At 36.2% G+C, this 27,717-nt stretch overlaps 1 protein-coding gene across 2 annotated transcripts in view; it reads right to left on the bottom strand.

Moving 5' to 3' along the window:
* AGGF1 (angiogenic factor with G-patch and FHA domains 1) overlaps window positions 1-25,714 on the bottom strand; it is a 46,559-nt gene extending 20,845 nt beyond the window's left edge. Inside the window, exons 1-8 of one of the 2 annotated variants that reach the window (XM_007175886.2) lie at window positions 25,158-25,714; window positions 22,554-22,656; window positions 21,341-21,495; window positions 20,307-20,471; window positions 17,827-18,015; window positions 3,934-4,264; window positions 2,829-2,940; window positions 1,948-1,999 (exon numbers count right to left, since the gene is read on the bottom strand). In XM_007175886.2, coding sequence (XP_007175948.1) covers window positions 1,948-1,999; window positions 2,829-2,940; window positions 3,934-4,264; window positions 17,827-18,015; window positions 20,307-20,471; window positions 21,341-21,495; window positions 22,554-22,656; window positions 25,158-25,367 — 1,317 coding nt within the window. In that variant the 5' untranslated portion in view covers window positions 25,368-25,714. Of the gene's footprint in view, window positions 1-1,947; window positions 2,000-2,828; window positions 2,941-3,933; window positions 4,265-17,826; window positions 18,016-20,306; window positions 20,472-21,340; window positions 21,544-22,553; window positions 22,657-25,157 lie in introns of both variants that reach the window. The other variant, XM_007175885.2, reaches the window with a different exon arrangement.
* Window positions 25,715-27,717: the final 2,003 nt, after the last annotated feature.

Here is a 27,717-nt window from a genome sequence, read left to right as displayed (position 1 = left end):
CCTTCTTGTGGACAATACGAGGGTTTCTCTGGGATATACACTTAGGAATGAAACTGCTAAGCCACAGTATATGCAAACCTTAAACTTTGATACTGCCATTATCATTTTCCAAAGTGGTTGGACCAATTTATATTCCACACCAATCTATAAGAATTCTTGTTGTTCCATGTACTCTTAAACAACACTTTGTATTGTCAGAATTTTTAGTTTTTGCAAACGTAACAGGTGTGAAATTAATCTCATCACTGTGATTTTAATTTGCATTTTCCTTATTACTGCTGAGACTGAAAGCTTTTCTTATATTTATTAGCCATTTGGGTTTCCTCTTCTGTAAATTTTCTCATGTCCTTCGTACATTTCTTTCAATTGGGTTGTTTAGAATCATAACTATATCGAAGAGTTTAAATAGTTTCAAGTCTTTTGACCTGAAACCTTATTCCAAAGAGCTTTCTAAATTATGCTCTCAACAGGAATGATATTTAATAAATAGGATGAATGAAAACTGACATCTTGGTCTCATTTGTACTTCTTAAATTACTACAAATATTGAATGGTTTTCACATATTAACCATATTTCCTCTACTGTGAATTACTTATGTCCTTCTCTCATTTACCCACAGTGTGGTTTGAAAAAATGAATTTGTATGAGCTTTTAAAATATAAAGGATATATATTTTATCAGATCTGACTGTCCTAGTCTGCCTTTTAAATTTATTTAACAAATAAAGAACTTCAAACTTAAATTATTCAGTATTACCTTGTCCTCTGTGATTTTTTTCCTTTTTTTTAAACTTAGAAGGTCCTTTCCTATCCATTCGTTAAATATTCATTTCTGTTTTCCCCCTAATATTAATATGAAGTATGTGGGGTTTTTTTTAATTTAATTTTTTCATATACCTGGATATGTGTGATATATATTGTCAAACTGATTTCACACAGCTAACAAATCATCTATCCCACCAGTGGACATGTTTGTTTAAAAGAAAAAGCAGAAATGCCACCAGAGAACTACCTACATTTTAGACTGAAGTGGGAGAAGGACGTCTTTGCTACTTAAGTTACAGATTGGGTTTTCTTTGGAGGCAGAAGAATCAAGGGTCATAAGAAGGTAAAAAAGAAAGATAACTTGGTCAGAGTTAGGATTACGGGGATTTCCTTCCCTCTGAATGAGTACAAAGTAAAAATAACTAGACTTTCAAACTAATAATGGGAAAACAAATTTCATTCCAAAAAGACAAAAATCACAAAAAATACATATGTTAGAATTATATTATAGTCCATTAAATAGAAACAAAATGTGGATGATGAAAGGTCAAAAAAAAAAAGAAAAAAGGTAACAGTCAGAAAAGGGAGGGGGGAAAAGTACAGAAAATATAGTAAAGAAAAAAGATAAATGAGAGTTTTGGTAGCTAAACCTTGTAACTTAAGCTGCAACTGTTCTTATTGTTTGTTTTGAAAAACCCGACTACTCTTTTTCCTGAAACCATTAGAGACGCAACTAGGAAAAGCTATAAATGGAAAGCCTTGGATGATAGAGGATAGATTGTTCTTGAGTTGGAAAATACCCTGGACTCAAAGTAACTATGCACTAAAGTAGCCTGAATCCAGGTCTGATTTATTTTTGAACTGCTATAATATCTAGCATATTTATTTCATTCAATAAATATTTGTTAAATGGGTATTACTGTAATACTTAAATTAATCCACATTTTCTACTCCTGCACCAGACTGTTAAAAATTAAACATAATTTTAGCTCATCCAAATTGTGAAAGAGGATTTTTATTTTCTCAAGCAGTGGAATAAACAAATCTGCATTGCTTTCATTACCATTACTATATTGACTATTAACCTTTCTTTTTAATGGGAAAAATCCTAAGCTTTCTGCCATAATGATGATTTACAAAATCACATCTAGGGGGCTGTAACTGAAAAATCAAAGAGCTTACCTTACTGACACCAACTTCAGGGATTCGGAGAGTATGCTCCATATCTTTTTCTCTGCAGAGTTAAGTAAAATGCCTTTAATTATTTTTGAAGCATACATAAATGTAGCACTTAAAGAATTTTTTTAAAGATAAGTTTTTTTGTTTTAAAAGATAATGTTAAAATGTAAGTCTCTCTATCACACTAAATCTGGTTTCCATAATGCTACTCTAATTTCCTGTTTGAAAGAAGGTTCCAGAATTACTTTTACTCTTTGGTACATCTGTCACAGGCTAGTAAACATCCAGTGAGATAAAATATCCTTTGTACTAATGTCAATCACTTTTTCCAGACCTGTTGACTGTTTCCACTTCTATTACTACATGTAAAAAAAGTATACTATTTCTAAGAATTTAAAATTAAGATATCGGCATGGAACCTGAATTAAAGATACATTACCTTTCCAGTTGGGAAGAAAGGAAATTATCCTACTCATGATTAAAACCTACCTCTCTACCAAGCTGGCTGAATTACAAAGGGGTAAAGGAAAAGAATCAGAGGAGGTCAACAGTGGGTTTAAGTAATTTAAACCTAAAAAAAGCAATACAAAAGATAAGAAAATGACAAAAACCTCTGTGGAAGGTATCATATCACCAAGATTTTATCTCTTTACCTAGGTAGTCCCCTTTAGGGATAATGAGGTTATATCTCCAATTGTCTTCCAAAAGCAGGTGACAAAAGGTAAGTGTCAGAATATTTTTTGAGTGGAAAAGGGAGGGACATGGATGTCACTTTTTGCCAATTCAACAAGTACCATGCATATTTAATGATTAACTGCTCAGGAAAAGTACAGTCCACTGGAATAAGACAAATACACAAATATAATAACATTAAACATTTTTACCTTCCAATTGTAGCAGGATTTACAGCTGTAATGATAAAAAGTGATCCTGTCTGCAACACAGGTGATCTAATTACAATTACTCTAATACATGGGGGCCAAATTTTTTCTTCATCTGCCAAAGAAGGAAATGTGTACATATTAATTCAAATGCTATGGGAAAAAATTAGAAATGTATAGGGATGAGTAGGAGGCATACATAAAGTAAAAATATATTGATAAAATCTTCATTCTGTTTAAAACAACATTCTTAAATTCTGCTATATCACATACACAGTAAGTAAGGTTTAACAATGTTACCAATTTAAAATGATCAACCTATGGGACTTCCCTGGCGGTCCAGTGGTTAAGACTCCACACTTCCACTGCAGGGGGGCACAGGCTCGATCCCCAGTCAGGGAACTAAGATCCCACATGCCGTGCAATGTGGCCAAAAATAAATAAATTTATAAAAAGATCAACCTAAAGATATTCAGCACCTATCACAATTATAAAATAATCAACTCTCTCTTTTTTAAGGTCTTGGAATTTGAAAGTATCTCAAAAAAGCATTTTTACATTAAGTTAGAAAAACTGAGTCTGCCCTTTTTAAGAAAAAATAAGAGGAAATTCCATTAAGAACAAAATAAGCTCATATACACCAATATGAAATCCTGAGTTTTAAAAGTATATCTTTATATCCTCAAGTAAAATAAATATTAGATTTACCGTAATACCTATGTAAGCTGAATTCATGGACTACTCTTTTTAAAGGCAACTGCTTTCCATCCCTCAATTACAAAAGTGGACAATTATCTAATCCACTAAAATAGACTTTGTACCTACTTTAGGATTAGAAAGTAGGTAACTTGGTTTTGTGTTCTACTGACTAAGCCATACAATGCAATCAAACTTCAGGATCCAAGTACTAGTCATTTATTCACATCCTACTCTTGAAAAATAACCAAGCAGTTATAATTTTTAATAATGTCATTAATCTCTTTAAAACAATCAGCTCACTTTTTGGTAGATATATTATATGGGTTACTAACACTTTTAACTGTTTTGCACTTTTACAATGACCATACTTGGTTATTTATGTGAAATTAAATAATGGCCATTAACTCACCTTCATCTTCAGTATCTTCTGCAGTTACATTGTCTTCACTGGTAATGTCTTCATCATAACTGTCCTCGGTCTGAGAGTCTGTAATTTCACCTTCTTCGGGCTCACTATCAGTCTCTATGATTTTCTCATCTTTAAATGAAGCCGAATTATAAATGTTTTCATTAAGAGGAGATTCTACAGTCTTTGCGCTAACTGGAACAGTATATTTGGGGGGACTCTTTTTGTAATGAATGTCTATTTTGGCCTTCTTTTTCACATTTGCAAAATCTTCTCCCTCACTGCAGCTTATATGTTCAATACTTGATGTTTTTTGATCTTCTGAATTCAAATTCTGGAAAGAGGTGGGAACAGGAGAGAAGACTCTTAAACATGACCATCTTGTATTTAATGCTACATGTTTCAATGAATTAGTGAAGATATATGTACAGTGAAATAACAATAGCTATTATCTCTACTGCCTCTTCCTCTCATGTTCCCTTTCCTGGTTAATGATATTACCATCCACTTATCCAAATCATAAGTCTTTGACATCTCCTTAACCACCACTTGAAATCAACTACCAAGTGCTATAGACTCTGTTTGAAATTTATCCCAATTTTCTCTCCTTATCTATTTTCAGTGTCTTAACTGTCCCAGTCCAGGCCCTCATCACATATTGCTTGGACATGTGACAGCCTAGAACAATGCTGTCAAAAATAAAATGCAAGTTATATTTATACTTTAAAATTGTCTAGTAGGGCCATTAAAAAGGTTAAAAGAAACCAGTGAAATTCATTTTATCTAACCCAGTACTTACAAAATATTATTAATTATATATAAAATTAACATTTAATCAATATAAAAATTACCAAAATATTTTACATGGATTTTCTGTACTAAGTCTTCAAAATTGAGTGCAGTTTACACTTAGAAAGCATCTTAATTAGGATTAGCTACATTTCAAGTATTCAATAGCCAGATGGAGCTGGCTGAACAGTGCAGGCCTAGAGAATACAACTAAACCTGAATTTTCTTTTTGAACGTTGAGCCAATTATCAAGTCAACATACATAACATAAAGAATTAGCTTTAATTACAGCAGGGATTTAAAGGTCCAAATGTACCTAATGTAGCAGAACTGAAGTTTTGCTAAAATTTAATATATTAGAGTTGGTTTGATAATACAAAAGAAGTACAGATGAATCAGTTACATCTCTTTTGTTCCAAAATTCCAACTTACCTGGCATAAGCCTTTTATTATTTATTATACATGCATACTGGGCATACCCTAGGACAAATGAACAAATCTATTATTTTAACTTTAGAAGAAACAGAGGGTTATTTTCCTTTGGTTTGTAACACAGTCTGAATTTTCTTTCTATCTTAGAGCAACATGATGAAGTGAATTCATATGTTCCGCTGTTACTTTATAAAATATGAGAGCATCTTAAACACACTTGTGTTTGTTTGTTTTTTTAATTAATTTATTTATTTATTTTTGGCTGCGTTGGTCTTTGTTGCTGTGCACGGCCTTTCTCTAGTTGCAGTGGGTGGGGGCTACTCTTCGTTGTGGTGCGCGGGCTTCTCATTGCAGTGGCTTCTCTTGTTGAGGAGCATGGGCTCTAGGCGCGTGGGCTTCAGTAGCTGTGGCACGTGGGCTCAGTATTTGTGGCTCATGGGCTCTAGATCGCAGGCTCAGGAGTTGTCGTGCACAGGCTTAGCTGCTCCGTGGCATTTGGAATCTTCCCGGACCAGGGATCGAACCTGTGTCCCCTGCACTGGCAGGCAGATTCTTAACCACTGCGCCACCAGGGAAGTCCCTAAACACACATTTTTAATAGCAGCATAAATTCAGTTTGAAGACTGGCTAAACACTCACAGTGTGATAGATAAACTATACATACTTCCAGCAACATAAACTCACCAAGAACAAGAACGAGGACAAGGAGATGAAAAACTATGAGGAACTTTAAAGGCCACTGTGAGTTATGGCCAAAAAATTTCCCTATCTATATATGCTTTAAAAAAATAAAAAACCGGTTTCCAATCTTACATATTTTATTATTACTACTGCTTATAGGACAATACATGCAGAGGAAAAATGAGTGAAATTGCAAGAGGTACTGCTTTTTAAAAACTATTTGTCAGTCTAGAATGTTAGATAAATATTCATTAAGATATAAGAAAGGCCCGGGGCCTACATGTGGGCATTAAGCATATATGCATATTTCAAGTTATTACTGCAATCTCTTCACCCTACTTCCTTCCTTCTGTATACTCTACACTTTCAAAAAGTGAGGCTCAAGAACATCTTAAAACTCAAGAAAAAGATGAGGATGTCCTAACTGCTTTCCTCCCATGCTTCACAATTACCTTTTAGAATCCTTTGGGAATTCTCAGAATTTCATCAGGATTTTTCTTAAGTCTTAAGTCCTGAAGTTAATATATTTTTGAAGGACGGTAAAGATGAACAGTTATGGGAGCTAAGCTGGACCAAAATCTCACAGAATGCTTTCAAATTTCATTCTCTAGTTTGTCAGGAAAGGTCATTTGAGGACTCCTACATGTTCTTTGCTTTGCTAGGGAGAAGTAGTTTCATAATGTATCCTTTCAAACAGTTCAACCACTGGTAATAGGCAGACGTCACTAAAAAAGAGATCTTAAAAAAAAAAGAAAAATCATTTTTGGTATTTTAGTTACATAATCTTCAATTCCTAGGTATTGCCAGTGAAAATAAAAGAGAAATAAAGACAAATCAAATAGAGAATTGAGATAAAATTTCAAGAGTAGGGGAGGTGGCCAAGGTGGTGAAGTAGGAAGACACTGAACTCACCTCCTCCCATAGACACACCAAAATTACAACTAGTTACAGAGCAACTATCTATGAGAATGACCTGAACACTAGCAGAAAAGATTTTCCACAACTAAAGACATAAAGAAGTAAGCACATGATACATATATACAATGGAATATTACTCAGCCATAAAAAGGAATGAAATTGGGTCATTTGTAGAGACATGGATGGACCTAGAGACTGTCATACAGAGTGACAGAAGTCAGTCAGAAAGAGAAAAACAAATATCGTTTATTATCACATATATGTGGAATCTGAAAAAACTGGTATAGGCGATCTTATTTACAAAGCAGAAATAGAGACACAGACGTAGAAAACAAATGTATGGATACCAAGGCAGAAAGCGGTGGGGGGGGGCCTGGGATGAATTGGGAGATTGGGATTGACATACATACACTATTGAAACTATGTATAAAATAGATAACTAATGAGAACCTATTGTCTAGCACAGGGAACTCTACTCAATGCTCTGTGGTGACCTAAATGGGAAGGAAATCCAAAAAAGAGGGGATATATGTATACGTACTGCTGATTCACTTTGCTGTACAGTGGAAACACAACATTGTACAGGAACTATACACCAATAAAAATTTTTTTAAAAATTAAAAGAAAGAAACAAACAAAAGGAACCACACGAGATGGGTAGGACAGGTGGAGACCCACACCCCCATGCTGGCAACCCACAAATGGAAGCAATATCACAAGCACAGAGGTCCTCTACAAGGAGCGAGGAGTCTGAGCCCCAAATGGGGTCCCCAGCCCAGGGGTCTTGCACTGGAAAGATGAGCCCCCAGAATGTCTGGCTGTGAAAAACCAGCAGAGTTTATGTTCAGGAGAACTAGAGGGATACAGGAATAAGATTCTGCTCTCAAGGGCACATGCAAAATGTCACATGCTCTGTGTCCCAACACTGAGGCAGTAGTTTGAAAGGAGCCTGGGTCAGCTATTTTTGGGAGTCTGTTCTACCCCAATAACACTGGTACTGGAACACACCACTTTGGAATTTTCCTCTAGTCTGTTAGTGCTGGCGCCCCAGCCCTGCCCACCAGCAGGCTGGCACAGGCCCCAAACCCTACCCCTGGCCTGCCAGAAAGACAGCCAAGTGGGGACCCAGCTTCACCCCCAGTAAGCCAGGAACAGCCTTGAGCCCCCCAGACCATGCAGCCAACTTCACAGGAAGGCTACCCTACCCTCTAGTAGGCCTACAGCCACCACAGAAGGCATGGCCTCACAGCCAACCAGGCCAGGGGCCAGCCCTGCCTACCAGTGCTCCCACAGTAATCGGCCCCACCACAACAGAAGGACGTATATGCAACCCACATAGGGGACGCCCCTAAAGCATCTGGTTCTGGAGACCAAAAAGGAGTGTGCTGCTGGGGCCCCAGAGGAGGTCTCCTAAATAAGGCCATTTCTCCAAGACAGGAAACATAATCAACCTACCTAACACACAGAAATAAACACAGAGAATTGGGTAAAGTGGGGAGACAGAGGAATATGTTCCAAATGAAGGTACAAGACATAACCTCATAAAAAGAACAAACAAAGTGGAGATAAGCAATCTACCAGATAAAGAGTTCAAGGTAATGATCATAAAGATGCTCACCAAACTCAGGAGAAGAATGAATGAACATAAAATTTCAATAGTTAGAAAATATGAAGAAGAACCTAACAGAGCTGAAAAATAGAATAACTGAAATTAAAAATATAACTAGAAGGGACAACGGATTAGATGATATGGAGGAACAGATCAGCAGTCTGGAAAACAATAGCAGAAATCACTCAAGCTGAAGAAAAAACAGAATTTTAAAAAATGAGTATAATTTAAGAGACCTCTGGGACAATATCAAGCATATTAACAATCACAATACAGGAGTCCCAGGAGGAGAAAAGAAAGAAAGGGGCAGAAAGCTTATTTGAAGAAATCGTAGCTGAAAACTTCCCTAACCTGGGGAAGGAAACAGATATCCAGGTCCAGGAACCATAGAGTCCCAAACAAGATGAATCTAAAGAGGTTAATTACAATTAAAATGGCAAAAATTAAAGAAAAACAGAGAATTTTAAAAGCAACAAGGGACAGCAACTAGTTATCCACAAGGGAGCTACCATAAGGCTACCACGGACTTTTCAGCAGAACTTTGCAGGCCAGAAGGGAGTGGCACCATATATTCAAGGTGATGAAAGGAAAAAACCTACAACCAAGAACACTCTACCCAGAAAGGGTATCCTTCAGATTGGAAGGAGAGATAAAGAGATTTACAGACAAGCAAAAGCTAAAAGAGTTCAGCACCATTAAAACAGCTTTACAAGAAATGTTAAAGGGACTTCTCTAAGTAGAAAAGAAAGGACCACAACTAGAGATATGGAACTTATGAAAGGAAAAATCTCATTGGTAAAGGTAAACATACAGTAAAGATAGCAAATCAACCACTGATAAAGCTAGTAGAAAGGCTAAAAGATGAAAGTAGTAAAATCATGTATATCTACATAAGCAGTTAAGGGATAAACAAAACGAAAACGTACAATATGACCTCAAAAACATCAGATGTGGGGGGAAACAAAACTAAAAATGTAAAGCAGTTAGAATGCATTCAAACTTCAGGAATCGTCTTAAAATAACCACATATATATAGGTTGTCAAATATGAACCTCATGGTTACCAAAAACCAACAACACATACACAGAAAAGAGAAAGGAATCCAAACATAACAGTTAAAGGTAGTCATCAAATCACAAGGGAAGAGAGCAAAAGAAAAAAGGAACAAAAAAGTACTACAGAACCCCCCCCAAAAAACAATGAATAAAATGGCAGTAAGCACATACCTATCAGTAATTACTTCAAATGTAAATGGATTAAAAGCTCCAATTAAAAGACAAAGTGGCTGAATGGATTAAAAAAAAAACATATATATGCTGCCTACAAGAGACTCACTTCAGATCTAAAGACACACACAGACTGAAAGTGAGGGATAGAAAAAGGTATTCCATGCAAATGAAATAAAAAGGAAACTGGGATAGCAATACTTATATCAGACAAAACAGACTGTAAAACAAAGACTGTCGAAAGAGACAAACAAGAATGTTATATGCTAAAGGGATCAAGCCAACAAGAAGATATAACAATTGTAAATATCTATGTACTCAACACAGGAGCACCTAAATACATACAGAAAATACTAACAAACATAAAGGGAGAAACTGACAGTAACACAATAATAGTAGGGGACTTTAACACTCCACTTACATCAATGGACATCATCTAGACAGAAAAACAGTAAGGAAACGCTGGCCTTAAATTACACGTGACTAAATGAACCTAACAGATACATAGAGAACATTTCATCCAAAAGCAGCAGGATACCCATTTGTTTCAAGTGAACATGGAACATTCTGTATGATGATGACATGCTAGGCCACAAAACAAGTCTCAAGAAATTTAAGACTGAGATGCAACTAGAGATTATCATACAACGTGAAGTAAGTCAGAAAGACAAAGACAAACACCATATAATATCACTTATATGTGGAATCTAAAATATGACACAAATGAACCTATCTACAAAACAGAAACAGACTCACAAACATAGAGAACAGACCTGTGGTTGCCAAGGGGGAGGAAGGGAGGGAGAGGGATGGACTGGGAGTTTGGGGTTAGTAGATGCAACCTATTACAATTAGAATGGATAAACAAGATCCTACTGTATAGCACAGGGAACTATATCCAGTCTCCTGGGATAAACCATAATGGAAAAGAATTTTTTTAAAAAAAGAATGTATAGATGTGTATAACTCAGCAGAAATTAGTACAACACTGTAAATCAACTATACTTCAATTAAAATTTAAAAAAAATTTAAGACTGAAATATTAAGCAGCGTTTTCAATCACAACAGTATGAAACTAGAAATCCACTACAAGAAAAAAACTGCAAAAACCACAGACACATGGAGTCTAAACAATACGCTACTACACAAGCAATGGGTCACTAATGAACTCAAAAAAGAAATCTGAAAAATACCTGGAGACAAATGAAAATGGAAACACAATGATCCCAAATCCATAGGATGCAGCAAAAGCAGTTCTAAGAGGAAGTTTATAGAAATACAAGCTTACCTCAGGAAACAAGAAAAATCTTAAATAAACAATCTAACCTTACAGCTGAAGGAACTAGAAAAAGAAGAAAAAACCCCAAAGTTAAGAGAAGAAATAATAAAGGTCAGAACAGAAATAAATGATACAGGGAATTCCCTGGTGGTCCAGTGGTTAGGACTCTGTGCTTCCACTGCAGAGGGCATGGGTTTGATCGCTGGTCGGGAAACTAAGATTCTGCAAGCTGCGCAGCGTGGCAAAAAAAAAAAAGAAAGAAAGAAAGAAATGGTAGAGACTAAAAAAAGAAAAAAGATCAGTGAAACTAAGAGCTGGTTCTTTGAAAAAATAAACAAAATTGCTAAACCTTTAGCAAGACTTATCACCAAAAGAGAGGGCCCAAATAAATAAAATCAGAAAGAGAAGTTACAATTGATATTGCAGAAATACAAAAAATAAGAGATTACTATGAACAATTATATGCCAATAAAACAGACAACCTAGAAAAAATGGATAAACCCTGAGAAACACAGTCTCCCAAGACTGAATCAGGAAAAAATAGAAAATATGAACAAACCATTTACTGCAAATGAAATTGATTCAGTAATCCAAAAAACTCACAAGAAATAAAAGTCCAGGATCAGATGGCCTCACAGGTGATTTCCACCAAACATTTAGACAAGAGTTAACAAATCTATCTTTCTCTAACTATTCAAAAAAGTTGAAGAGGAAGGAACACTTCCAAACTCTCTACAAGGCCAGCATCAGCCTGATACCAACACCAAAGACACGACAAAAAGAGAAAATTTCAGGCCAATATCACTGATGAACACAGATGCAAAAATCCTCAAGACAATATTAGCAAACCAAATTCAATAATACATTAAAAGGACCATATACCATGATCAAGTGGGATTTATCCCAGGAATGCAAGGATGGTTCAATACCCACAAATCAATCAATACAATACACCACACTAACAAACTCAAGAATAAAAACCATGATCATCTCAACAGATGCAGAAAAAGCTTTTGACAAAATTCAACATCCATTTATGATAAGCTCTAAACAAAGTGAGTACAAAGAAAACGTACTTCAACATAATAAAGGCCATATATGACAAACCCACAGCCAACATCATACTCAATGGTGAAAAGCTGAAAGCATTTCCTCTAAGATCAGGAACAAGACAAGGATGCTCACTCTTGTCACATTTATTCAACTCTGTATTGGAAGTCCTCACCACAGCAATCAGACAAGAAAAAGAAAAGAATCCAAACTAGAAAGGAAGAAGTAAAACTGTCACTGTTTGCTGGTGACATTATACAACATACAGAAAATCCTAAAGACACTACCAAAAAAACTGTGAGAACTAACAAATGAATTCAGTAAAGCTGCAGGATACAAAATTAATATACAGAAACCTGTTGTATTTTTACACATTTAACAACAAACTACAAGAGAAATTAAGAAAACAATCCCAGGGACTTCTCTGGTGGTGCAGTCGTTAAGACTCCACACTCCCAATGCAGGGGGCCCAGGTTCGATCCCTGGTCAGGGAACTAGATCCCACATGCATGCCGCAGCTAAGAGTTTGCATGCCACAACTAAGAAGCCCTTGAGCCACAACTAAGGAGCCCACCTGCCACAACTAAGGAGCCCATGTGCCACAACGAAGGAGCCCGCAAGACGTAACTGAGGAGCTCGCCAGCCGCAACTAAGGACCCTGCCTGCCACAACTAAGACCCAGTGCAACCAAATCAAGAAATAAATATTTTTTTTAAAAAAGAAAACAATCCCATTTACAACTGCACCAAAAAGAATAAAATACCTAGGAATAAATCTAACCAAAGAGGGACTCCCCTCATGGCTCAATGGCCAATGCAGAGGACACGGGTTCGAGCCCTGGTCCAGGAAGATCCCACATGCTGCAGAGCAACTAAGCCCGGGCTCCACAATTACTGAGCCTGCGCTCTAGAGCCCACGCGCCACAACTACTGAGCCCACGTGCTGCAATTACAGAGCCTGTGTGCCTAGAGCCCGTGCTCCACAACGAGAAGCCACCGCAATGGGAAGCCCGCGCACCGCAACGAAGAGTAGCCCCTGCTTGCCGCAACTGGAGAAAGCCCGCACGCAGCAACGAAGACCCAACACAGCCAAAAATAAATAAAATAAATAAATAAATAAATAAGGCTCAGGGATTGATGAATTAAAAAAAAAAAAATCTAACCAAAGAGGAAAACGACTCATATTCTGAAAACTATAAAATATTGAGGAAAGAAGAGGAACAAATGGAAAGATATACTGTGCTCATGGACTGGGAGAATTAATATTGTTAAAATGGCCATACTATATCCAAGACAATTTAAAGACTCAATGCAATCCCTATTAAAATACCAATGGTGCTTTTCGCAGAACTAGAATAATCCTATAATTTGTAAGGAAACACAAAAGACCCCAAATAGCCAAAACAATCTTAAGAAAGAAGAACAAAGCTGGAGGTACCATGCTCCCTGATTTCAAAATATACTACAAAGCTACAGTAATCAAAACAGTATGGTACCGGCACAAAAAAAGACACATAGATCAATGGAACAGAATAGAGAGCCCAGAAATAAACCCACACTTATATGGGAAGTTAATCTATGACAAAGGAGGCAAGGATACACAATGGGAAAAGATTGCCTCTTCAGTAAATGGTGATGGGAAAATTGGACGGCTATGTGCAAAAGAATGAAACTGGACCATTTTCTCACACCAAACACAAAAAATAAACTCAAAATGGATTAAAGACTTAAATGTAACAAAGGAGGAAAGAATATACAATAGAGAAACAACAGTCTTTTCAGCAAGTGGTGTTGGGAAAGCTGGACAGCCACATATAAAATCAATGAAGCTAGAACACTCTCTCACACCCTACACAAAAATAAACTCAAAACGCTTTAAAGACTTAAATATAAGACATGACACCATAAAACTCCTAGAGAAGAACATACGAGAAACATAGGAGAAACATTCTCTGACATAAACTGTAGCAATGTTTTCTTAGGTCAGTCTCCCAAGGCAACAGAAATATTAATAAACAAGATCTAATCAAACTTAAAAGCTTTTGCACAGCAAAGGAAACTATAAACAAACAAAAAGACAACCCATAGACTGGGAGAAAACCTTTGCATACAATGCAACTGACAAGGGCTTAATTTCCAAAATATACAAACAGGTCACACAACTCAATAACAAGAAAACAACCAACCCAAAACAAAAAATGGGCAGAAGACCTAAATAGACATTTCTCCAAAGAAGACATACAGACGGCCAAGAAGCACATGAAGGGATACTCAACTTCATTAATTATCAGAGAAATGCAAATCAAAACTACAATGAGGTAACCCCTCACACTGGTCAGAATGGCCATCATTAAAAAGTCTACAAATAATAAATGCTGGAGAGAGTGTGGAGAAAAGGGAACCCTCTTACACTGTTGATGGAAATATAAGTTGGTGCAGCCACTATGGAAAACAGTATAGAAGTTCCTTAAAAAGCTAAAAATAGAGTTACCATATGATCCATCAATCCCACACCTGGGCACATACCCGGAGAAAACTATAATTCGAAAAGATACATGCACCCCAATGTTCTTTGCAGTGCTATTTACAACAGCCAAGACATGGAAGCAACCTAAATGTCCATCGACAGATGAATGGATAAAGACGATGTGGTATATATACACAATGGAATACTACTCAGCTATAAAAAAAAAAAAGAATGAAATCATGCCATTTGCAGCACATGGATGCACCTAGAGATTATCATCCTAAGTGAAGTAAGTCAGAAAGAGAAAGACAAATATCATATATCACTTACATGTGGAGTCTAAAACATGACCCGAACTTATTTACAAAACAGAAACAGACTCACAGACATAGAAAACAAATTTATGGTTACCAAAGGGGTGGGGGTGAGGGAATAAATTAAGAGCTCGGGATTAGCAGATACAAACTACTATATATAGAACAGATGAACAACAAGGCCCTACTGTATAGCACAGGGAACTATATTATCTTGTAATAAACCATAATGGAAAATATGAAAAAGAATATATATACATATTACTGAATCACTTTGCCATACACCAGAAACTAATGCATTATAAATCAACTATACTTCAATAAAAAAATATGAATATATACATATAAAAAGACATGTATGACCTGAAACCACAAACCTCCTAGAAGAAAACATAGGCAGTATGCTCTTTGACATCAGTCTTACGAATAGTTTTTTGGATATGTCTCCTCAGTCAAAGAAAATAAAAGCAAAGATAAACAAATGGGACTACATCAAACTAAAAAGCTTTTGCACAGCAAAGGAAACTATAAACAAAACAAAAAGGCAGCCTAGTGAAAGGGAGAAGGTATTCGCAAATGATATGACCAATAATGGGTTAATATCCAAAATATATAAACAGCTTACACAACTTTGCATCAAAAAAACAACCCGATTAAAAAATGCGCATAAGAACAAATAGACATTTTTGCAAAGAGGAAATGCAGATGGCCAACAGGCACACGAAAAGATGCTCAACACTGCTAATCATGAGGGACATGCAAATCAAAACCACAATGAGATTATCACCTCACACCTGTTCTAGAAGCTATTATCAAAAAGACAACAAATAACAAGTGTTGCCAAGGATGTGGAAAAAAGAGAACCCTTTTGCACTGTTTGTGGTACTGTAAATTGGTTCAGCCGCTATGGAAAATAGTATGAAGGTTCCTCAAAAAATTCAAAAGAGAACTGCCATATGGTCCAGAAATTTCACTTCTCCGTATTTACCAGAAGAAAACAAAAACATGAACTCAAAAATATATATGCACCCCAATGTTCATCACAGCATTATTTACAACAGCCAACATGAAAGCAACCAAAGTGTCCATTGATAAATAGATACAGATGTGGCGTGTGCACGCACACACACACACACAGGAATATTACTCAGCTATTTAAAAAACAAAATCTTGTCATTTGCAAAGACATTAATGACTCTAGAGGGCATTATGCTAAGTGAAATAAGTCAGAGAAAGGCAAATACCTTATGATCTCACTTACATGTGGAATCTAAAAATCAAAACAAACAAAAGGAAAACAGATTCATAGATACAGAGAACAACTGGATGGTTGCCAGAGGGGAGGGAGCTGGGAGTGGGGGCAAACGAAGTGAAGGGGATTAAGAGGTACAACTTTCCAGTTATAAAATAAATAAGCCACGGGAATACAATTTACAGCATAAGGAATATGGTCAAAAATAATATAATAACTTTTTATGTGGAACATGATAGTTACTAGACTTAAGGTGGTGATCATTTCATAACGTATGCAAATGTCAAATCACTATTTAGTACACCTGAACCTAACATAATATTGTACTTCAACTGTATTTCAAAAAAAAATCAAGAGTAAAGTATTGAATAGTTGCCACAATTTACAAAATGCCAATATAGCAAATAAGCCTCCTTTCCTGCCTGTAAACTACCAACCTAATTCTATTTAGGGAGTAGAAATAAGAGCATTGATAACATTTTTTTACTTCCCTTCTTTCAATTTAACGTTGTATCATAAGTATTTTAAAAATTCCCCTCAGCCTTTATAAACTACCATCTGAATGACTAAATAATGTTTTTTCAATTAAATGTACTATCATTTTCTTTCTTTTTTTCTTTCATTTTTATTAAGACATAATTGACATACAGCACTGCAGAAGTTTAAGGTTTACAGCATAATGATTTGACTTACATACATCAAAAATGACTACCATGGTTAAGTTTAGTGAACGTCCATCATCTCATTTTGATACAAAATTAAAAAATTTTTTTCCTTGTGATAAGAACTCTCAGAATTGACTCTCTTAACAACTTCCATATATAACTTACAGCAGTGTTAACTGTATTTATCATGTTGTACATTACAGCCCTAGTACTTATTAATCCTAGAACTGGAAGTTTGTACCTTTTGACTACCTTCATCTAACTATCCCCCTCTCCCCACCCCCTGCCTCTGGTAACCACAAATCTGGTATCATCTTCTATGAGATTATTTATTTGTTTTTCAAATGTAACTGACTTATAACACTATCTCAGTTCTTGGTGCACAATATAGTAATTCAATATTTCTATGCATTACAAAATGATCACAATGTCAAGTCTAGTTACCATGTTTCCACACAAAGATATTACATTATTATTGACTATATTCCCCACACTGTACATTTCATCCCTGTGACTCATTTACTTTGTAACTGGAAGTTTAAATGTACATCTTCTTAACCAATAACTGTCAGCCATTTAAATCCATTTTTTTGTTCTTATAAATATTGCTGTATAACTATACAAAGGAATGTTTCTTTCTTTGGAATTTTTTTTTAAATTACAAACTAGAAATGAGACTTTTCCAATTAAAGCATATGAACATTTTTATGGTTATTGATACAAATAATCCATTTTCCCAAAAGATACCAATTGAAACTAATGAATATATACGTATCCTAAATTTGCTAGCAATGGATTTTTTTAATGTTTGCTAACATAAGAAGAAATTGCTCAACACAACTAAGAATTTTGAACTTTTACCTACACCTACTTACAAACTGTGTTTTTCTTTTATTGTGAATTGTGCACTGACATCAACTTATCAATAGCTGGTATGAATGTTCTTCTTCCAAATTATGTAACACAGGAGTATTTTATCTGCCCTAAATCTACCTGCTTCAAACTTTAAGAAATTTTTTCTACTTCTAGTGATTGAGAATTTGTGAAAAGTCCATGTTTGCTCCATGTGAAAGCTTCTTGGTTGATAGATTCTGATATCTTGTTATTGCAATGAATATGTTTAAAATACAGAGTTACTAAATGATTTTCAGTTTCATCAAAAATTTTGGCTTAACTATGATATCATTATGTAAATTTTAAAAATTATGACATTACCTTTTCCTCATTTGTTGTAGAAGAATCAAGATCCTTTCTTTTCTTCTTCAATTTTTTATCTTTACTTTGTTTTGTGCCAGAAGTCTGATAAGGTTGCAAATCTACTCGAGAATGAAATTGGTATCGACCACTTTCCACATCACAGTAGTAATAAATTCCAGTGGAAGGATCGTAATATAGTTGATTTTCCTTTCAAAGAAAACAATAAGTTCTATTCATGTAACATGAAATAAAATAGAAAAATAGACTTAACAGAAATGACAAATATATTCAAATACAGTAAATTTTCTTTTAAGAACTATAGTATTTTTTGGAAAAAATGAATAAAGATAACAGAATGAAAAATGTTTGTAATTTTCCAAAATACTTTACCATTCAATATCTGCTCTAATTTTCCTAGTGTGGAAAATGAATACATTTACATATTATAATAAGTCTCATGAAATTGCCAATATTTGACCATTTTTTTACTTATAGAAACAGTAACTTCATATGGTTCAACAGAAACCTTTTAGAAGTCATGAAAACTAAGGTATGCATCAGAAAAAGCCGACCATATAAAAGCAATTGCAGACTCATTCTCCATATAATTACACGATAATGGTTTGGTAGTATAAACCCCTAAACCCTCCTCTCAATGACATAAAACAAAGATTTGCCTTGCAATGTTCATGTTTCAAAATCCTGGAGAAAAATCTGAAAATAAAATTAAGCTCATGAACACTACAATATAACATTCTGTACAAAGAAATCAATAAACAATTGTCTTCACTAATCAATTAATTCTACACTAAGTAACTACATAAGACTAAGAGTAAAGCAGCCTTACAATATAGAGTTTTGGTAAATTATGGATAAAAACTAGAAAGATAAAATTATGTAATCATCTGCATTTATTAGATACTGGCCAGTACTCTATAACCAAGATTTAATTGAACCATCTGTATCTTATTTACATCATAAATACATGCAGATCAGACTTGGAAACATCTTGCAAAGATATATACTGAGATTAAGCAAGTAAAGCTTCCTGAAAAAGAATAATTTATTTTTCTAACTGTTGATACTATTGCAATTTATTTTCTTTAATTCATTTTGTAGATCTCTTACAAAAATATCTAGAATTCTCACTATCTTTCCTTCAGCTAAAAACTGAATGGAAGCTTTCTGATCTTTATTTCCAGTGATAACAGAACTTTTACAACTCAAATCTTTTTAATCTGCTATGTCTTTCAGTCCAAAATACAGACATTTTCAAATATGTAAGAAAATTAATTAAAATAAAATGAAAACTAGCACAATAAAAATGGCAAAACAATGAAGTCCCTACTCCACTGAGACACAACCTGCAGAATGTAATTAAGCATTTACAGAATAGATGTCAGGAAGAAAGTTACAGAAAAGAAAGTAGAAGAATGACAAAGACTAATGTCATATACTTGGAAATTCCATATTTTTCTAGAAACCAAGTAATTAATAGCTATTTTCTTTGGTAATAAGAGTTTAAACATTAATTTTCTAGGTATTAATTAGCACTGTCAATTAGCACACTCCTGTGAAATTAAACCCTCTTTTACAAAGTATTTACAAAGTACTATACCAAGCACAAACTGACAAGCTAATGAAATCCCTTATCTAACTAAAATATTTACTATTATCATTACATTCCCTAGACTAGTCAATAATAGTTCCAATAACTGGAATGGTGAATATCTGCTCTACTTCAGGGCACTACATTCTGTAATTTCTGAGGACCAGATCATATGTGTAGACCACTGAGGTTGAGGTATATAACTTCTAGCATCATTGTCATCAAAACCTGAAAAAATCCAATTAAATACCAGACCTTCAACAGTCATAACACTATATTATAAATCAAGAACTTTCTTTTCTGGTTTTGTCCTAGTCCGTGGTCCATTATATTTCTGATTCCATATTAATTCCCTAGTTCTCACTGTTAACAAATTGATTTTTTAAAAGTGAAATGTTTAAAAGTCACAAAATATAAAACAATGACTAATAATAAACATGCTATAAAGACTTTAAGAAAAAGACTCCTCTGTGGTCTAAAATGGATTCATAAAGATATAAGTATTTGAAACAATTTTTAAAAAATCTTACCCCAAGCCTAGAATTAACATTACTTCCTTTTAGTTTAGGTTCTTAAACATTTTACAAAATGTAGTTGTCTCCTTTTATTAATAAATACACTAAATTTTTGTATGTTACTTTACATATAAAAGGTTATTAGATCTCTCTAAAATATTAATCTATAATAACACAATTAACTTATTTAATTAAATAAACATAGAAATATAGTATCATAAGCTATTTTATAAATCTTTACTCTTGCCAAATAGCTTTAAATCAATTTTTACATGCAGCTCCCTGCTTATCTTAAGTCAACCTAGGGTTTAATATTTGGTATTCAAGCAGCTAAGAACACAACCATACAGTATTAAAAGGTCTGAGATACTTACAGAATCGTAATAGAATCCAGTGCTGTGATCAAAATACAATCCAGTATTCTCATCATAACTAAATCCAGTCTGTGATACAGCAGCTTCTGCTGCAGCTCTCAAACTTTCAGCTAGTGATGAACCTACTAAGGATGTATCTTCTGTTGCTAACACAGATGCTGGCTCCTAGGTATGATACAATCGTGTCAAATAGGACAAAAACATCCTCATATCAATATAAAAGTTAGCAGAATCTGAAACAATAAACAGACCTAAAAACTATTTTGAATAATAAGACCTCAATTTCTGCAATGCAAAGGGATGACTATCAATTACAATTTGATCCACTTTAAAAAATATGAATTAGTGTATCAGTTAATTCAATTCTGACCCAGTTTGAAGACACTAGAAGTAAGTGAGTGACCATTACTCAAAAATAAACACCATAGGGAAGCAATACCATAGGGAATACCATAGGGAAGCAATCCACAAAATACAGACTGAAATATTCTTTAACGCAAATGATCTGGATTCTTCAATAATTACAGGCTCAAGGGGAAAAAAAATTTTAGAAAAGAGATAGAGAAGAAAGCTATAAATTATACATCACACATCAAGCAGTTGCCCTGTATGAACCTTAATGGGATCCTGATTCAAACAAATGGTAAAAACAAATTTATAAAACATTCTGGGAAATTTGAACAGTGGCAAGATATTTGACAGAAAGGAAGTATTAAAAAAAAATTTGGTGTGAACATGGTATTGTGGTTGCTCAAAATTTTTTGGTTGAGTCAAACGTACTGACAAATTTTGTTTTAGTTTATGTACAGCAAACACTTTTGCAACACAACAGAGTAGGAAAACAGTTACACATACGAACAAGTTCTAATTTTTGTTTCTCAAAAACTGTATTATTCACTGCATAATTACACACAGAACATTTACAACCCTTGTATATGTTGTAATAAACCAAAGAAGTCTATTTTTCTACATAATAACAACAAAGAAGAACAAGTTCTTGAGTAACAACAGTTTCAAGTGAAGCATTTTATTACCTGTGAATTTGAGGCAAGATGGTCCTCTTGTCCACAATTAACATTTTCTGTTGTATCAGTACCAGCATAAGCATCATTTTCTATGTGTGACTGGTCTTTAGAATTAAAAGTAGAAGCTTTGATATCCTGATCTTCCTGAACTGGGAGTTCAGATGCTTTATTTGGAAGATTAACATCATTATAGTATGTCTGATAATAATAATCTATTGCAAAAACAAATTAAGTGATATCATATTAGAACAGTGTATATAAAAAGGACTTAATTCCAAAACACTGGCACTGAACACAAAAGAGCAAACGTTGCAAACAAATCGTATTTTTATAATTATACACATTTTAACAGATTAAAATTAATGGTCCAAATAAATCTGCAGAGATATATATCTTTGATTCTAATGTCACCTTCAGTACCCTAGCTGTCAAGCTAAAAAGGAAAAAAAGGTAAGCAGATTTGGATTTTTCACAGCAAGAGTAAAAAGAGAAAACGGGTAGATAGGTTGTGTTCTGTCAAAAACAAAAAAATTAGCAACTTCTAACAATGTCTAACTACATACCTCAGTATACTTCAATATCAAATGACAACATGTCAAGGGCTGACTTTTCTGTCAAATTTTGCTCATGGTGCTGACTTTTTTAAAAACATAATATACAGATATGTAATGTTCATACCATTGCTGTGTTCAGCAATTTGCTAAGTTGCATACTGAATAAAACAAGGCAAAATTTAATGGGAAAGATCATTTCTTGTGATCCCTATTTATTAAAACTTGGTTTCTCAGTTATTTTGCCTCACAACATAATGCCACTAATAAGGCCAGGGTTGTAGGCTCACCCCATTCCCAGGAGGGCCTAAGAGACTGACACTGAATTGATGCTAAGTGGAACGCATCAACAAGAAAACACATGCCCCTGGTCACAAGTAAGGTCAGATGAGAGTAGATGGCTTACAGCATAGCAAAAATTACTCAGTGAATGTGCCAATGAAAGCATATTAGCAATATTACGTATTTACAGGAATAACAATACATTTCTACTTTCCCACCAAAAGAGCAAATAGATTATCTGAAAATACCAAATCATATGGAGAAAAGTCAACTTTGTAACAGCTCTCCTATTTATCTAGATGTATACAGATTCTAAATTTAAAGAAAACTCCACGTTAGCATGATTTGAATGTAGTAGTATTAGGATATCTTCACTATAAGCTAAATACCTGAGATTGACCAAGGAGGGTGGTTCTCTGTTTGTACTTCTACATCAGACTTTTTATTATCTTCATTTCTCCCACAATGGAGTATTTTACTGAGCTCTTCTACCTGAAAGAAAGCAAGGCTTTAGGAAAAATAAACCATACAGCAATCTAATAATATACACACTATTCTCCTGAAATTACAATGATTATTTTTCCTGGTAAAAGTTTTGAGAAGTACCAATATCAGCTAGTTTCCTTTTCAGAAAAACTGAAAATACTACAATATAATTGGCTTTCACCTTTTACATCTGCAGAAGGAGATGTTTTTATTCTTATATTCTCTAGTTAACCTCAAACTATTACCTCCAAAAATCAGACTGACTAAATTAATAAGACTTTGTGAACAGGATCCTTTATTTCTAACAAATAAGAAAGTTTTTATACTACTATTTTAATCGGTCAGCAGTTCTCCCTAAGGAGAATTAAATCACTGAATTAAATTATCTAGTATCATTCAGTGTTCTCCACCTGGAATTAACCATTCACTTAAATAATGCCACTCGTATACTTTAACATACTTTTTCCTTGAAATAGTAATCTTATAAAAGGAAAGAGAGGTGACTGCCTCAGAGATACACCTCGCCTCCCTGTGTCTCACTGAATACCAAGGCCAAAGCAACTGAGTGTGAAAAATACCCATAAGCAGATGAAGAGCTGCCTCATCAATACAGCTCAGTCAGAAAGGAACTCAGTGTGAGATTATACCCATTATAAGCGCAAACCCAAAAAACAAGCTTCTAAGTATTTCTTTAATGATACATAAAGCTTAAAAAGAGAAAGGTGATAAGACTGATTATATACAGATTATCTGTGCACTTCACAGATTATCAGATCTGCTGCTACCACCAGGGCTGGAACTAGAGTGAAGCGAGCAAGGCACCTAAGGCACAAAATTTAAGGAGGCATTCACTCTCAGATTCATGCAAGTATAGAATCATACCTGAGAATGAGTGCCCCCTTGAATTTTTCACCCTAGGCTACTGACTGCCTTGCTCTAATCCTGGCTCTGGCTACTACCACTATTACTATGAACAAGACCATTTGTATAGTATCTGCTACATGCTAGGCATGGCACTTGGTACTGTAGGTAACATCTCATTCATTCTTACAACCACCTTACAAATTAGTCGTCCTAATCCCCATTTTACATGTGAGAAACCTAAAGAAAGTAATTTGCACAAGGTTTCCTTGACTCCAAAGCCTGTACATATTGTACTTTCCTGCTAGTTCACCCTCAATTCTCAAGCCAAAGTTTTACTGCTCCACATAAAACACTATCTAGTCATTAGGAATGACAGTTAACAAACTGTCTACCCACCACCAGGGGAGGCTGACTAGAAAGATAATAAAGAAGAGTTATTACTATCACTAGTAAAGTTACAGCTTTCTATGCATTTCAATTTTTCATATTAGACTGCTACCAAATTAACACTAATAACCAAAACGCTGGCTCTTCAAAGATTAGCAAAAACGTTTTCTTTTAGGATCTCTATAGCAAGCGGTACTTTTACAATTTAGAATTATAAAAGTGTTTTTTATACAGCTCATCATATTTTGCTCCCCTTTCCCCTCAATATTTTAACAATATTTGTAGTCTCCTAGCACAGTCGCTATGCATTGTAGTTGTCCAAGAAATAGTTGAGTAACAAAACACAAATTTTCGATAATGTCATAATGTTAACAACTCTATACAATGGGCACAGAAAGTCATTGCAACTCAGCGGTTATTTTCATAGATTATTTGATAACAAAGCGTAACAAAGTTTGATGATACTTTAACGTTCAGCCTACATTTGTGGTTTTAGGAAATGTACCAATATATGCCAAAAGACTAGACAACAGTTTAACTGAAATTAATAATTACGTTGAAATAACTTGTTGGGAAAGAGCGCAACTGCCCAAAACAATCAAGCTGAAAAGATTATGCTGTTTAAGAGTTTTTTTTTAATGGGAGTTTAAATATTTGTCCTTACTGCATGTTATAAGAACAAAATTAGCTGCTTAGTGTCTCTAACGAAGACAGTTCTATCTTCCCTACTTCCACTAGACTACTCAAGATGAATGCCCAGAACAACCTCACACATACCTAGCGTTCAGCAATTTGCAAAACTGTAAAACAGTCTGTTGACATTTACTTTGATTTAACCTCCACCAGTGTGGTCCTAGCATTCTCATTTTATGGGCCACTGAGGCTCAATATCAGTTCACACATCTAGGGTATGATAAATGGGATTCTGATTGAAATCCGGCGCTTTAACAAACTCAAAAGTGATCTAGAACAAAATATTAGAAATGTGCCTACTGCCAATGGGACTTCACAAGTGAGAATGAAGACTCAAGTACTTAAGTGCACTCCACGCCGGCCACAACTGCAGTTCACGCACTTATCTAAATCGAGCACCCCAACTCTTAGGTTTGTTCCAAATGTACCAGGAATTATCATCGCACTGAACTTTTAACTCTTTCAGGTACTCTATAAAGCAGTCCCGGGCCCTACCAGGGAGCCCTTCTGAGGCTATCTTAGACTTCGAAGGCCTCATCTCGGACTGGATGGGGACCGCGCACCTGGGTGCGGAGCTCCTGGTTGTTGCTCTCGGCGCTCTGGTACAGCCGCTCTGTGTGATGCAGCAGCTTCTCGATCTCCCGCACTTGCCGCTTGCAGCTCCGCAGCTCGCGTTCCAACTTTTCCACCTTCCGCCTCAGCTGGGCCAGCTCAGGCTCGGGGGAGGGAGGTGGCGACGGCGACAACGAAGGTGGCGGCTCCTCAGAGGCCATGGGGTCCGGCGCGAAGCGGCCCGCGGGAGCGGAGGGACTGCGCTCAAGCTGAGACGGACGCCAACGGACCCAGGAGGCACGGGAGCGCGCGGGCAGCGAAAGGCGGCCTCATCCCCGCCCGGCCGCGGCAGCCCGCGGCCATGAGGCCCTAAAGCTGGTTACCTGTAGCCGAGGCGAACTGCGGGCAGCGAGCAAGAGGACGGAAAATGGGCCCAGTCCGCCGGGCTTTGAAACAGTAAAACTTTATTGGTAACCACCTGCCCCGGCGACCGAGTAAGCCACCGAAACGTTGGAGAAATGGGCGGGCGAGCGAAGCAGGAACCAGAAGCGATTGGGCCGTTTCTGGGCTGAACCGGAAACGACGGCGCCGGAGGTGGGCGGGGCCAAGACGGAAAAGGAAGCGACGGAAGGCAAGAAGGGCCTCACAGTGCACAAGCGCACTTTCCGACGGCTGCGGGGTGCACGGGACGGGACGGGACGGGGCGGGACGGGGCGGGAAGGGGCGGGGCGGGACGTGAGGGCGTGGAGAGCGGGCGGAAAAGGTGCTACGGTAGCCCGGGAGAGATAAACAGAACATCGCGCATCCTCTGGTCGCGGGATTTTACCCTTGCACACTTTCAAAACGTTTTCAAACTTTTTGCACAGAGTGCACTTCCTAGCTCCTCGTTTTACAGATGAGAACAGTGACTCTCCAAGAAATGTTTTGCCAAGGTTCATAGAATTGATGCTAAACCAGGACTGTGAACGTAGTGTTCTGACGCTCTGCTTACTTAGTGCTTCTGCGGATTCCGTGAGGTTAGGCCCCCCAGGAAAAGAAAGCAAATTCCTATAGGTCTGGCTTGCAGAGAGAAGCATCACTAGTGGGAAAGTAAGCAGCAAGATTCTACGGAAGCAGGAGAGAAATTTTTTCTGTTTCAGTGCATCTATTTGGTGTTTTGTCTATGTGAAACAGGCGTTTGTTCAGCAGCCTTTAAACTGATGAGGGCTTCTTGGAACACACTTCCTTTCTTAACCAACGTCATTTAGAATTAGAGCTTGAGTTCGGAATGCCGGGCCTGAGACCTATGGAGGTCAGCGACTACGTCTTGCCTGTCCTCTCCCAGGGCCCAGCTCAGTGCCTGACACAGAGCGGGTATCCTTAAATATTTGCTGAACATAAAAATCCTGTTTGATGTCCTAGTTCAGTGGCCGCTCTGTGTGCTTTTTGTCCCGTGCGTTGCCCACTAGTTAAGTCACAGGCGGTGAGTTCTCCAGCGGGGACCCGCCCTCTCTAGGTCCTGCACACATTATTCCTTAGGCTTTAAGAGTCCTTCCAAATGGCACCGCAGTGATCTTCTAGCCATCAAAGAATATTTAGTGAGAAGGCAGAATATGTACTCCCCGATGTAAAATAGAGATGTACTGCCCCCCAAAATCTGACTTACCTTAATGCATTATGACTCTAATCAAGAATTTATCCAAATCTTTTTAAATAAAAGCTATATTTCCCACTTTCGTCACCTTTGGGGGGGGTAAGGAATTCCATAAACACCACCTGTAAGGTAACTTTAAGGTAAAGGGGACTTCCACTTTCTCATTTTATAGATGGGAAATTTCAAGTTTTAACCATTCATTATAGAAGGAATAAATAAGCTTATTAGCTGCTACTTGAAGCAATGATTTGTCTTAAAGGTAATCCATTTAATCCTAAATTCTGACCTATCATGCCACTAGTCTATAACTTACCTCTGACCATTAGTCTGGAAGGAAAGAGTCAAAATATTTTTTGAGAAAAAAAAAGCTTTGTGTATGAGGTGGGAATTGCATTAAGGTTCTAGTAACAGAACTTAGTTTATAGTGGCTTATTAAACAAATTAGGAGGTTACTCTATTACATTAAAGAAGTCTGGAGATGGGCTGTCCAGAGCTGGTAAGGTGGCTCTACCAGCTCTTTAGAGACCCAGGCTCCGTCTGTCTTTCTGCTCTTCTATTCGTAGAGCATGTTCCCAGCCTCCAGGTCAATTCATGGTACAATATAGCAAGGGACAAAAGGACTTTCCCAAGGCCCCACCCAGTGACTTCTGTTTATATCTCACCCCTTGCTGCAAGTGGGGCTGGGAATTGTGTGTGTGTGTGTGTGTGTGTGTCTTTCTGAGCTGGACACATTATTCCCTCTAACAATAAAGGGTTCTATAAATATGGAAGAAAGAGAAAATACTTGTTGAGTAGGTAAATAGCAGTCTGCCACACCTAGTTTTCAAATCAAAAGGTACTTAGTAGAGTGGACAGGGTCAGTGCCCTAGAGAAACATACTACTCGGCACCCTTCATAGTTTGACTTTGTTTTTATAGTGTTTTCCTAAGTTATTATTG

The sequence above is a fragment of the Balaenoptera acutorostrata genome, chromosome 2 (genome assembly GCF_949987535.1).
Source record: "Balaenoptera acutorostrata chromosome 2, mBalAcu1.1, whole genome shotgun sequence".
Lineage (NCBI taxonomy): Eukaryota > Metazoa > Chordata > Mammalia > Artiodactyla > Balaenopteridae > Balaenoptera > Balaenoptera acutorostrata.
The sequence above is the reverse complement of the archived record's forward strand: the minus strand, read 5'-3'. Positions and strand labels throughout refer to the sequence as shown.